The following is a 14842-nucleotide window of genomic DNA, read 5'->3' on the forward strand; positions in this document are numbered from 1 at the left end:
AGTGCTGTACAAGTAAAATCCAAACTCCCTTTTTCAACCACTTTTTTTCGATGTCCTCCCCTAGGGCGGTCTTCAAAACTCTTCAATACCAAATTCTTCTAAAAATTCGCATTTTTCGATTTATAGAATCGATTTTCCACTTGATTTTCTACTGTATTCTCCACTGGATTTTCCTCTGGATTTTCTACTGTATTCTCCACTAGATTTTCTACTGAATTCTCCACTGGAATTTCTACTGTATTCTCCCCTGGAATTTCCACTGAATTTTCTCCTGGATTTTCCACTGGATTTTCAATTGCATTTTCTACAATAAGAGTATTTTCATTTAGAAAAAGAAGATGATGATCTTCTTTTTCATCTTCTTCGCCCACACAGTGTATGTGTTGGAGCGCACCAATTTTCGGATGGTTTTAACCCATTGAACAAACCCTATCGACTTTTCCAGAGTATTACCCTTTCGAAATAAATTGGCGAGCAGGTTTCAAATTGTCATTAAATCCCCCGATATTTTTTTTTTCTCTTCTTTATTCGGAAAAATGGTTGCTAATCTTTAAAACCCCTCCCACTGCCTGCCCGCCCCTCTCAATGAAAGATGAGAAATCAAATGAAAACTTTTTTGATATGAAATTCATTTCCTGATGTATGTAACTTTTCGCCTTTGATACATCAGTCCTTGGATTTTATAATTGAATTCTTATGATTTATAAAAAGATTATATATCAAACGTTTGAGCTTTTAATTCGAGAATCGAGACAGTCTTTCGTTTTTTTTTCGACTTTAATTATTTTGCGATTGCGAATTTTCCAATTGTGAACAATAAATTTATCGTCAATTTGATTAATTTTACAGTTGATTAGTTTTTGATTATTTTTCTATTTGATTATTTTCACACTTGATTATTTCTCTATTTGATTATTTTCACATTTGATAATTTCTCTATTTGACTATTTTCACATTTGATTATTTTTTCTAAATTGAATTATTATTGAATTTTAATTATTGTAAATATTTTAATTAGATTGCGATTTTAAATTATTTCAAAAAGTTCGGATTTTTGAATTGATACTGAAATTGAATTATTGTAAAAATTTTAATTAAATTGCGATTTTAAATTATTTTTAAAAATTCAGGTCTCTGAATTATTACTGAAAATTATTACCAAATAATTGTAAAAATTTTAATTAGATTGCGGTTTTAAATTGCATTTTTTTTTAAAGTTCGGGGTTTTAATTTAATAATTTATTTCTCTTCCTTTCTATTCTAGTAAAATGCGATAATTAAGGAAGTAAATTATTTTTAATCAACTGCATTAAATTTGCTTATTTTCTGCAATCAATTTTAATTTTCCTAAAGTTTTTGAAATAAGTTTTTTTTGGTGCTTAAATATTTTTTGAATTTACTACACGAAAGAAAAGAAAAATTTAAATCGTACATTTACTTTGTTAGAAATTAATTTTTTTGGTATAGAAAATAATTTTTTGTGTAACACAATACAAATTGAATGAAATGAAATTTTCCGCTTAGATATTTGTAAAAATTACTATTCGAATTCAAAAAGTTTGAACAAAGATAGAAAATCAATGCTTATTGCAAAAAAGTCTCTAAATTAATAAAATAAGAAAATGATTAAATTTACAAAAAATCAAATTGAAAATTACAATTTGAAACTGTTTTCAATTTTTTAAGTAATTGAGAGAAAATAAATAATTAAATTTGAAAATAACCGAATTACAAAATAATTAGTAATAATAATTGAATAATAATTGCATTTTACCATTTAAATAATATTTAAAATTCTGTTGAGTTTGATTTTCAATTTTAAAAATAATTTCATTTTATTATCACTAAATTTGTTGAATATTTAAATTTTAGAATTTTAGAAAACAAATATTCCAATATTTTTCAACGTTCGAATAAGTGAAATATTTACTTAATATTATAAATATTTTCAAAAACAACTGACTGCAATAAAAATCAAGAAATGTAATACAAAAAATAGACAAAAAAAACTATAAGTAAAAACGAAAAAAGTAAATTCAAAATTTTGAATTTTAATAAATTATTTTCTAATGGGCGATACAATTTATTAATAATTATTAATTATAAATATCAATAATATTAGTAAAAATAAAATTAGAATTTTAAAGAAAAATAAATTAATTTTGTTCATTTGAACGTTCAAAAAATTTTAGGAATGTGAGAAAAAATGATAAAATTCTAAAAATATGTTTTCAATTTAAATGAATAGAAAAATTATTTTCGATTTTTATTCCTTTAATTTACCTTAAGATGTGATTTGTTAAAGTGGAACGAAAAATACTCGAATTGGAAATAGCTTTTATAACGTTTACAGAACGGAAATGTATAAACGGATATTACGTTTAACCCGCATTATCTTCTTGTATTATTACTGAAAGAAAATCTACTAATATTACCAGTAAAATAGTGAAATACAAATATTACAAATAAAAATTAATTTCTTTAGAAAAATTTTAAATTAAATAAAATATTTTCATATTTTGAAGCTAAATTTATAACAATTGATTTAAAGTTTCAACATAAGAATAAATTTAACTTAAATCCAAAAAAAGACAGAAATACAATATTTATTTTTCGAATGAATAAATAAGTAAATTTGAACATTTCCGTGAATTTACTATTTTTCGTTTAAACTTGTCATGAATTGAAAATTTAGGTATTGAAAAAATTGCTTTTTTGTATACGGTTTTGATTTTTTAAAGTTAAAGCTAATTTTTTAACACAATCGAAAAAATAATTTTATGAAATTTGATTTTTTTGAAGTTAAAAATAATTTTTGATAATAAAATCGAAAAAACTAATTTTTCAAATAGTTTTTTATGTTTTTGAGGAAAAAGCTCATTTTTTATAACAAAATCTTCACTAATTTTTCGAATAGTTTTGATTTTTTTGAAGTAAAAGCTCATTTTTAATAATGAAATCGAGAGATAAATCTAGAATGAGGAAAAGTTTTATAATTTGAATTTTCCTTTCTTTTCTTTTTTAATTTAAACTTTTTTCACACATTACCCGTTAAGTTGTGTAATATATATGCCCCAAATTCGACAGTGAAATTATGTTACGGTCTTATAGGTATATATATTTTAAAAGCTTCCCGTCTAAAAATATCCCCTTCGATTATCGAGATTCATCCAAGAGTATTTTATCAGAAAATAATCTAGGAATATTATCAAAAATCATCTAGTTCACTGAGTAGAAAATTAATTCTCGTGCCCTTGTCAACGTAGAGAATTATTCTACGGGAATCAAAAAACATTTATTAAAAGTCAAACTGAGAATTATGTCTTTAATAATTAATAGAAAATCGTTTAAACATTAATATAAATAGAAAAAAAAATTGTAAAAAAAAAAAAATGAAAAAATGAGGACCTTTGAATTTTTTTGCTAAATTGAATGAAAATTGAAATAGGAAAAAAGAAAAAACTTAGGGAAAAGGATTAATTTTTTTGGAGAGGGAAAAGTTTTTTGTAAGTTGAAAAATTCTTTTTGTTGAGTTAAACAACCCGAACTTCGTGTTAAAATACGAGTCTTAAAAGTGGGATCAATGTTTGATATTTCTCAAGATTAGAACTAGAGCAAGATTTGCATGATGGTGCCTCAACTTCCCTTGGGTTCAGACATGTTAAGTGTCCAATTTCAAGTAAATCTATTTAAAATTATGATGGATTAGCATTTCTTTCTTATACATAGTAATTTTTATATCCATTTTAAATCTTTATTATATAATAATAATAATATAAAATTTGCAAAAAATTTCAAACGGTAAAAATAAGTTTTTATTCTTGAAATAAAAATCGTTATTTTATCTTGGATAATTTTATAAATTGTCGGTTCACTAACCGCAAGGAAGAGACTTATAATATTTTATTTCTACTGTTTTTTTTCTTTATTTCGATCAAAAGTTTTCAAAAATTAATTTTCTTTATTAATCAATAAAAATAAATTTTATTTATCAAGTTTCAATCAATTTAGTAATTTATTATTTATTAATTTAATAATTTTTACTAATTTATTAATTCTATTTTGAAAACGAAAATAACCTTAATTTCTTCTATTTAAATTTGACGAATTTTAATTTATTGTCTAAACAGATATTTTTTGATATTTTTCTCACTTTTTTTTTTTTTTTTTTTTTTTTTTGAAGACAAAAATTCGAGTGAAACATTTTGGTGAATCAAGAATAGGAAAACAAAAGGAAAATGAATTGACAAAGACGGGAAGATTAAATCCGCTTGTATTACTCTCTTGATAGTATAGATTCTTTGTGAAATCGCTTGAAATTGGAATTCATCCTCTTCCTCAATCTTTATACCTATATTGGTGGCAGTAACAATTGCAAAATAATCTCCAAACGTATAATTTGAAATTAAAAATAGTTTTTTTTCTCTAATGCTAAATAAACCACGATTTTGAAATACTTTCTTCCATTTTCGATTTTATTTGCTTAATTAAAAATTACAATTTCTTAGCTGTGATTAAACTCGAAAACGAGGGTTGGATTGAGTGAAAAATTCACGAAAAGGTCTTCATTGAAAAAATAAACAAAATTCGGAAATTTTGACCAAATTTTGCGTTGGAATAGAAAAAATTCCTTCGTAAATAATTTTTCTATTAAATTTCTTTTAAACTTCTGTTTTTTAAATTTACTGTAAATTTTTAGCAATTTTTAGAAATTTTCTCTATTCTTAGTCTTCAGCAAAATTTTGTTAAGATTTCTAGAATTCTCTATCTTTTTGTTTAGATATTTTTTATTATTGAAATTGTTTGCTGAGAACTTAATACAATTGTTTGTTGAATATTTAATACAATTAAAATTTGACGCCGAATTAATTTAATACAGAAATTTAATTTTAATAAAAAAAAAACTCAATTTATTGGAACATTTCTTGTTGGCACGAGAATTCTATTTGTCTCTCAAAACCGATGTTGAAAGTTGTATCTTTTTTCTCAAATCAAGATTGATTTTGTTGTTTTCGAAAGCCGACTTCTCACAATAAGGAATTCGATTTATTTTACCCCAAAAAACTATAATAAAAATTTTTTCGTTTCCTTCTAGAATCCACTTTAATTTTTTTACAATCATATAGGTCTCGATTATTACTAATTACGACGATATTCAAATTTCGTATGAAAAATTGTTAAATATGAAATTAATTAAATTTAATTTGAATTTATGTTTAACAAAGAAAAACATATTGTCTTCTATTTTCTTTTGGCAATTATACGAATTACTTTTTGTTTCTTTTCTTACAATTTGACGTTCTTTTCTAGATTTCTTATTTATTTTTTTAATTAAAGTAGTTGTAAATAGATAATATTAATTTTAATACATTTTGATAAAATGATCATATATTTTTATTGAAATAAGTCAAAGTTTAATAATTTACTATTTTAATTTAAATAATTAAATTTTCAATAATTTAATAAATAATTGTAATTAAAAATTTTTATATTTTTAAACATATTTAATATAATAATTAAAATAGTATTACAGAGAAGTAAAGCAGATAATATTATATATTTAAGAAGATAAATTATTCATCTAATAAAACCTCCATGATAAAATTGAACATTGACTTTTCTCAATGTCTACATTCAAAATTCTATACTTTATCGAAATTGCATTACGTTATTATTATTTTTTGAAATTTAAATAAAGCAAATTGTTTTAATAACGTCAAATTTTCAAAAAGAAGTAAAATTTTCTTGTTTATTATTCTTGGTTCTAAAATTGAATTTTTTTTTTCAGAATAAAAATTACTTTTTATTCGGAAAAAAATTCTAATAATCAATAACAATAGTTATGAATATTTTTTCAGAAAACATAAATATTAATTTTCTCTCTAAAGAAAAAAGAAGACAAAATCGATTGTAAAAAATTCAAATTCAACAATCAAAAAAATTTTTGTTTCGATTCAATTTTGAATTTAAAAAAATTGAAGTTAATAATCGATAAAAGCAGTTATTTTTAATATGCATAAATAATAAAATGTAAAAAGTATATAAAAAAAGCCTAGGGTATACATATACACACATAATGTAAAGAGCTCTTGTAAATTGTTACGTCACTACCGAAGAAATATTGCACCCACATCGTCACTGCGTCCGACTTTAGTTGCAATTTCAAATGGAGAAAGAGTTTTTTTCTACATAAATACGATTATAATATTTTTTTAATTTTTCGATAAGTCTATATTATTTGAATATAATTCGATATTATAATCGTATTTGTGTTAAATTCAATTAATTTACAAAGCTGAAAAATAAAAAAATGAGAAAGTAAAATTTTTTCTTTTACTTTGAAAAATTATTTTATTTTAAAAATTTGTAAATTAATTGAAATTAATTAAATAAATGAATAATTATTTTATTTTGCACTTCGACTGCTAATAAATAATTATCTTATTTATTTTAATTACTATTTTTAATATAAATAAGCAAATGTGATTTCTATTCGAAAAAGTGAATATAAACGAGAAAAAATCGATTGATCTTGAGGGGAAATTGCTTTTTTTCAATTATTTAATAGATTTTCAGTGGACAAGGTAAAATTTGGATAATTATTAAAAAGAAAAATTGTTTTAATAATTCTGCGCGGGAGAAGAAAGTCGACGATATTGTGTATATAGATATATAAAAGAGATCATCGAGTACAGTGTGGCCTCGACTCTCTCTCTCTCTCTCGCAACACGGCAAGCCCGTGGGAACCTCAAATTAATTAAGATAGCTCGTAGATATGAACTAGATCGATAGAATTGACGATAGCGATAACGAGAGGCGATACTCAGAACTCAGGGATGTTGCAGTGCTGTGGCGTTGGAGGTGGCGCTTCCACGGCACCTCAGGCTCGACTGCTGGGTACTGGTCTTGCTGTCGGAGCCACCACCTCCTCCAGGACCACTACTATGCAGGACCCCGTTCTCGAAAACATCCTCGAGGTGAGTTTTTTCCACTATTTTTTTTATTTTCAAAATACTATTTTCTTCTGTAAAATCAATTTTATTTCTCTCTTTTTTTTATTTATGTTACAAATATTAAATTTCGTATTGAACGAATTTTCAATAACGTACAATAAATAATAATTTGTTGATTAATTTTTCAAACCGTTTGGCAAATGTTGAGAGAAAAAAAAATTAATTTCACTATAGAAATTAATTTTCCGTTTGACAATAATTTTGCGATAATAATTGAAAAAACAATTGCTACAAAATATTTTTCGAAATAGAAAAAATAGAAAAAAAAGAGGGATTAGTAGAAATTAAAACTTACGTTCTGATCGAATTCGAAAATAATAATTGGCGCGTTTTATTACAAAGTATTTTTTGGGAAATATTTTTTTTTGTATTTTTGAAAAAAAATGCCTGAAACTTTATATAATATATTTTTTTTTTTTGCTCTTTTGTAATAGTATAGTTTTGCTTTTTATTGAAAGTTATGTCAGTGATTCAAACATCCTTGTAATTAAAATATCGACATAAAAGTTCCATATACTCGTATTTCTGAATTGCCAAGCGAATTAATTTCGCACACGTCAATATGGATTTTTTTTTTTAAATATGAATTTAAAATGTATTTTCTTAATTGAAATGATTTATGGGTCCAGGGCTCTCTATAAAATGCGCTCCCTCAGTCAGAGGATTAATATTCACAAAAAAAAAAATACAAAAATTCCATTTTATCTCTTTGCATGAAAAAAAAACTTTGTGTACATAAATCGTTCTTTTATTCGAAAACATTTCTATGTACAATTAAAATTAACAAAAAGTAAATATAAAAAAAAATTACAGAATTTTTTATATTATTATTTATTCTACATAGTTTTGAACGAGTTTAAATTATGTAATTAATTTTTTTTACATTTTAATACAATTAATAAATATTTGATTTAGGATTATCCGATTTCATGCCTTTGTATAAAATTAATTTTTATACTTTAATAATTTTATTAATAAACAATTAATCTTTGATTTAGGATAATCTGAGAATTAATTATTAACTAATGGTGCAATTAGTTGTGATTAATTGCAAAGAAAAACTAAATAAGAATTTGCAGATGGAATTTAATTTGGAAAAAAGAGAATATACATATTGTGAATGTTTTATTGCCGAGTTGCGGAAAAAGAAGAAAAATCAAAAAAAGAGTTGAAAATTTCCTCTAAAAAATGTAAAAAGCGTTGGGTCAAGGTCTTGGTCTACAGAATCACCATGCATCGATGAAGGTGAAAACTTCTCTTTGTATGAGCATTTATTGGCTCCAGCTACTGATGTACAGAGACTGTGTTTGAAGAGGACACGCAAGATTATTAGCATAACGATTACCATAATGCCCGCCAAGTACAGAGATAGAGAGAGCTAGAATTCTAGCTAAAAGAAAAGCTAAAAAAAAGAGCTGAAATATAAAGTAGACAAAAAACAATTCTAATAAAAAAACTTTTCACTCAAGAGAAAATTGTTACTTTTTCAAGGATTATTTACTGAGAATTGGCACAATTTCTTCCGGAAATTTTGGAAATATGAATATTTGTTAATATTCAGAAAATAAAAAATATGATTACCAAAGCCAACGAATCTCAATTTTCGATTTGAAGAATGTGGAGAAAAAACAGAAAATTGGAAACAGAAAATAATTTAGAGGAAGAAAAAATATTTAATTAAAGGAAAAATCTCTCGTTTCTTAAAAAGAATACAGGCTTTGCACTCATCTACTAAAACTACTATTTACCAATTTTTTAACGATTTGAATTTGATAATTTTTTTTAGATTTGTGACTCTAAAAGCTACTTTTTTCTTTTTTTTTGAAAATTTGCACTAATTAAAATCCGCTAATAGTTATAATATACAAATTATTCTGAACAAGAACCAAGAGTTCAATTATTTTCGTAAATATTCAAATTCTTCGCAAGAATTCAAATATTTCTTTAAAAAATGAAATTCTTGTCAATAATTCAATTACTTTCATAAATAATTAAACTCTTAGCAAGAGTTCAATTATTTTCGTAAATAATAAAATTCATTGCAAGAATTCAATTGTTTTTAAAAATAATGAAATTGTGCACAAGAATTCAATTATTTAACAAAATAATGAAATTGTGCACAAGAATTCAATTATTTTAGAAAATAATATAATTCTTCACAACAATTGAATTATTTTCAAAAATAATAAAGTTCTTTGGAGAAATTGAATTATTTTCAAATATTTTACTAAAACTATTCACAAAAATTCAATTATTTTTATAAATAATAAAATTCTTAGCAAAAGTTCAAATTATTTTCAAAAATATTAAAATTTTTAGCAAGAATTCAATTATTTTCAAGAATTTGAATAAATTTTTCCACAAAAATTTAATTAATTTCATAAATAATTAAATTCTTAGCAAAAATTAAATTATTTTCAAGTATATCAACAAAATTCTTCACAAAAATTCAATTATTTTCATAAATAATAAAATTATCCCCAGAAATTCAATTATTTTCAAAAATTTGAATAAAATTCTTCACAAGAATTCAATTATTTCTTAAAAAAATGAAATTTTTGGTAATAGTTCAACTACTTTCATAAATAATTAAACTCTTAGCAAAAGTTCAATTATTTTCAAGTATTATAACAAAATTCTTCACAAAAATCCATTTATTTTCATTAATAATAAAATTCTCCGCCAAAATTCAAATATTTAAAAAAGTTTGAATAAAATTCTTCAGAAGAATTCAATTATTTTCAAAAATAATGAAATTCTTAGCAAGAGTTCAATTATTTTCGTAAATAATAAAATTCATTGCAAGAATTCAATTGTTTTTAAAAATAATGAAATTCTTAGCTAGAATTAAATTATTTTAGAAAATAATAACATTCTTCACAAGAATTGAATTATTTTCAAAAATAATAAAGTTCTTAGCAAAAGTTTTAACTTTTAAATAATTTAATTTAGAAATTGTAGAAAAAATTAGTCTTTTAAAAAATTGTAATTAAAATTTTTTTTGCAAAATAGTTAAATTCTTGTAAATAATTTAAAAAGTTTAAATGAAATTTTTAATTAATTTGCAATTTTGTCAAATTTAATTGAAATAAATTTTATATTTGAAACAATTTTATTTTATAACTTACAAAAACTATTTATAAACATAATGGAATAAATTCTTCAAAACAATTTTATTAGTTTTTCGTAAATAATCAAATTGTTTTGAAGAATTTTCTTAAAACTTCTTGATTATAATGTAATTTCTTTTAATAATTTTATTTGAAAATTTTTGAAAATAATTGAAATTCACAAATAACTTTATAAAAAATGCAAGAATTTGTTATAAAGTTATTTGTGAATTTCAATTATTTTCAAGAAGTTTTAAGAAAATTCTTACTTGATAAAAAATTTTGAGAATAATTAAATTCTTCCAAAAAATGTTACTATTTACAAAAATAATTTAATTCTTCCGAAGAATTTTATAACTTATAAAAATAATCGAATTCTTGCTAAGAATTTAGTTATTTTTGAAAATAATTGAATTCTTGCAATGAATGTTAACAAAAAATTTGAAAATAATTAAATTTTATAAAAATTTAGAATTGAAGTTAATAACAGGATAAGAAAAAAAGTGAATAGTTTTTGGGAATCAGGAAAAAGTCAGAAAGTGGAGAATAAAATTTTTGTGATTTTTGTGAATCAACTAAAACGATTTTTTAGTCGTCGAATTTAATTTTTTGACAACTACTTTTTTTACTACTTTTTTCAGTCTTAAAGCTACTTTTTTCTACTGTTTAAAAAATTAATTATCGAGTGCGAAGCCTGAAATAATGTGAAGGAAGAAAAAAAAAATAATAAAGACATTATACGTATATTTCCATGTAATTTAATTATAAAGAGCTTAAATGTGTCTTTGACGTGACGCAAAAAATTTAAGTCGTTGAGAATTATAAGAGGATGATATAGTAACAAATCAATGTTAAACTGTTATATAGATTTTCAATGTCAGGTGATGAAAATATGCTAGAAAAAAAGGAAAAATAGGTGTTTAATTAAAAGAGTTCAAAAAATTTTCTAAGTGGAAAAAAAGCCTCTGGTCATGTTTCAGCCACAAGATTACATCGAAAATATATAAGTTCAGTCTCTCTGACTACCTTCCAGGCATCTATTCCACAAAGACTTCTTCTTCTTCTTCTCCTCTTTCATTATTAATAGTAGAGAAATGATTTCAGTCGCGATTTTCCGTTTCCCAGAAATATTCTCGCTTCAGGTTATTAAAGAAGGTTTTTCATACTTTATTTACAGTGAAAACCAAGGCAGACGTGCTGCTAGTGCCACGAAAAACATTTAAACGAACAAGAGTTTCACATCGGGAAGTTCTTCTTTCTTTTATTATTCATATATCGTATTTTTATTTCATGTTCATTCTCATTTCTCTAGTCTACTTTTTCTCTATAGATTATTTCTGTAAGAAATTAAAAATTAAAATAAGGAAGAATTCTGTAAACAAATTTTTGGTAAATTAACAATTATTATTAACAATAATTTTCTTTTCTAATAATGAATTTTTGATTTTAATGCAGCAAATGCGAGAGGCTGAAGCTCGCAGGGCCGATTTGGAGAGACAGCATGCGGAGGCACAAAATCAGTTGCGGGAAAAGCTAGCAGGACGTTATCAGGGCCCAGAATCAGTGGAGGCACTGCAGTCGAAAATTAGAGAACTAGAGAAAAAAACTGAATTGCAAATGGTGAAACATGAAGAATTATCTCTAGAATTAACAAGTCTGAGGCGAGCTCGAAGTAGAGGACCAACTGCTGGCCAGTCAATACCCACCTCGTGGCCACCTGCCGGATCCGAAATTGATAGAATCATGGCGAGAATAGAACAAGACAGGTGGAATAATTTTATTAATTTCGATTTGATTTCAAATTTTATTTACAATTTTTATTTACAGTTTTTATTTCTAACTTAATTTTCAATTTTTATTTCCAATTTTTATTTCTAATTTTATTTTCAATTTTATGTATCCAGTTTCGTTTCTAATTTCATTTCCAATTTTATATTTCCAGTTTCATTCCTAATTTCATTTCCAGTTTCATTTCTAATTTTAAATTTCTAATTTCATTTACAATTAAAATAAAACAACATAACATAAAATAAAAATTTAATTTATGTTTAGGCCTCGGATCGACTTTAAGGTGCAAAAAAAGTCGCTTTAGACGATTTAAAGTAGAAAAAAATTTGAAAAAGTCGTTTATTTAATTCAGTGTCATCACAAAAATTTTATTTTTTATTCCTCTGATCTCTCACTAATTTCTAAATTTAATTATTTAAAACTTGAATAATTTCGTTAAATAAATATTTAAATATAGGTACTTCTTGTTTGTTTTTATACGGGAATAAAATTTAAAAAATTTCTATTTAAAACCTTCTGAAATTTAATAACTTTTAAAAATTACAACTTTAATTCTCTTAAAATTCAATTATTATTTTCTACAATTTTTAATCAAACTTCTTCTTGAAATCAATTATTTTTAATAATTTTACAAAAGTTCTTAGAGAATTCAATTATTTAAATACATACATTAAATTAATTTTCAAAAAATTATAATAAAGAAATTCTTAAAATTAATTTTTCAAAAATATTTTAAAAATAATTTATGAAAGATAATAGTTTTTCAATTGTATAGAATTGAAAAATTTCCAAACAATTGAAATTTGATAAATTCTATTAAAAAAATAATTGAATCTTATTTAAAGAATTTTAATTACTAATATAAACGCGATTTCTCAAAAATTTTAATAAATCTAAAAAAGTCATATGTTGTTCAAATGTTAAAAATAATTGTAAAATATTTTAATGTTATTATTTTTTGTATGTTATATTATTTTGTTTCGGTAAAAAAATAACATAAAATGAAAATTTATTTGATGTTATTTTATTTTGTATTAAAATTATTATTTTTTAAATTATTTAAGGAATTATTTTACCTTGAATAATTCGATATCGAAAGTACCTTGATTTTGAATAATTAATAGTATCTGCTTTTCTATTTTCGATGCAGTAGTGGCAGAATTCTTCACGATCTCGATCATATGAGAGGCGTGACTACGCAACAACCATCGGTCTCTCAAAGTTTACTTCGATCCAGCGCAGAAAATCTTTCAAATCTCGGTCAACAACATCAACATCCACCTCATCCACATGCACTTAGTCTCGGTATTCCTTCTCATTCACAAGTTACTCACGTAAGTTCAATTTTATGCTAATTTGAATGAGAAAAAAAATTCAATTTTCGATATTGCAATTAGCAAAAAATTAATTAGCAGTAGACTGTAATTTTACTACTGTGGCGACAAAATTTTACAGACTAAAAACAAACTTGTGACAAATTTGTGACTACAATCATAAAGATTCACTTTTTTTTAAAACAAATAATCATATTTATTAATAATTGTAATTAATTATTTTTCTAATTAAATTCTATTAAAATTATTTGATGGAAAATTAAATTCTTTTAAACATTTTTGTTCGAGTTTTTGTAAATAATTTAATTCTCATGAAGAATTTCTTAAAATTTATTTTAAAAAATTGAATCAAAGAAAGAATATTTTTCAACTTTCTAAAATAATCGTGTCTGTTATTAATTATAAAAAAAATTGCATTTTGAATTTTATTAAAATTGTATTGAAAATAATTGAATTCTTGTGAAGAATTTCATTATTTTTTAAAATAATTGAATTCTTGCGAAGAATTTTATTAAAACTTTTTAATTAATTTAATTTTTGCGGAAAATTTTATTATTTTTGAAAATATATTCGAATTTTGTGAAGAATTTAATGAAAATTTATGAAAATAATTGAATGTTTCAAAGAATTTTATTAAAATTATTGGAAAATGATAATTAACTACTTAATAAGTGGATTTTTGTAAATTTTGCTAATACAATAAAAGTTTCATTTTTTATTAAATCAACTAATTGAGTAATTAAAACTTCAATTATAATTAAATTTGTTGAAAGAATAATTTTTGAAGAAAAAGCAGATATTTAATTTTGTAATTTTGTGATATTTGTTTTTCAGTACGCAGGTTCACCAATGCCATTAACCCCCATGATGCCCGGATGTCCGCCATTAACACCAAATGGACCTCCATATCATTATAGTGAACCAATTCCACCGGCACCATCATTATCGACAAGTCAATCGCAACCAGCCTTTCATCAAAAGATGACACAATATCAACAGCATCCGCAACATGTTGACATGCCAAGTTCTCATTCTCAAACAGCTCTGCCATCGCAAAAGCAACAACAAACGCACACACATTTTTCGAGTAATCAATATCAAGAGAGTTATCCCCATACGCAAACTTATCAACAGCCACATCAACAACAACAACAGCAGCAACAGCCTCAACAACATCAACTTCCGGCTTCGACGACTTATCTGTCGTCCGGCAGAGATACTGTCTTACCCCATTACACACAGCCTAGTCAAAGTACACAGAATTATCAATTAAACGGGACTCAACAGGTAAGTTTTCTTCCCTCCATTAGTTGGAAAAATAGATCGAGTCATTACAATTACTTGATCACCACAATGACTAATAATAGATCATTAAATATTGAAAACCAAGTTCGTTTCTGGGCCAATGGGTTGGAATAAAGATTAATATTAATTATTAATTAATATTAGAAGCATAAATGTAGTTGACATTTGATTTTGGTACATTTTTATGCCGGAGAGAATATTTTTGAGTCATTAGATATTTTCAATTTTTATCTATTATTTAAAGAATTTCCTCCTTACAGTTAATTTTCACATAGAAAAATGTATAAAAATG

At 23.8% G+C, this 14842-nt stretch overlaps 1 protein-coding gene across 8 annotated transcripts in view; it reads left to right on the top strand.

The window, feature by feature from the left end:
• LOC122511167 (RIMS-binding protein 2) overlaps positions 1–14842 on the top strand; it is a 61577-nt gene that overhangs the window by 14611 nt on the left and 32124 nt on the right. For 5 of the 8 annotated variants that reach the window (XM_043626246.1, XM_043626244.1, XM_043626248.1 and 2 more), the window contains exons 2-5: positions 6835–6977; positions 11579–11889; positions 13062–13245; positions 14080–14532. In XM_043626246.1, coding sequence (XP_043482181.1) covers positions 6837–6977; positions 11579–11889; positions 13062–13245; positions 14080–14532 — 1089 coding nt within the window. In that variant the 5' untranslated portion in view covers positions 6835–6836. The remainder of the gene's footprint in view (positions 1–6834; positions 6978–11578; positions 11890–13061; positions 13246–14079; positions 14533–14842) is intronic. The other 3 variants (XM_043626251.1, XM_043626250.1, XM_043626249.1) reach the window with 2 other exon arrangements.

Source organism: Leptopilina heterotoma, unplaced genomic scaffold, assembly GCF_015476425.1.
Source record: "Leptopilina heterotoma isolate Lh14 unplaced genomic scaffold, ASM1547642v1 Lhet_81, whole genome shotgun sequence".
In the NCBI taxonomy this organism is placed as follows: domain Eukaryota; kingdom Metazoa; phylum Arthropoda; class Insecta; order Hymenoptera; family Figitidae; genus Leptopilina; species Leptopilina heterotoma.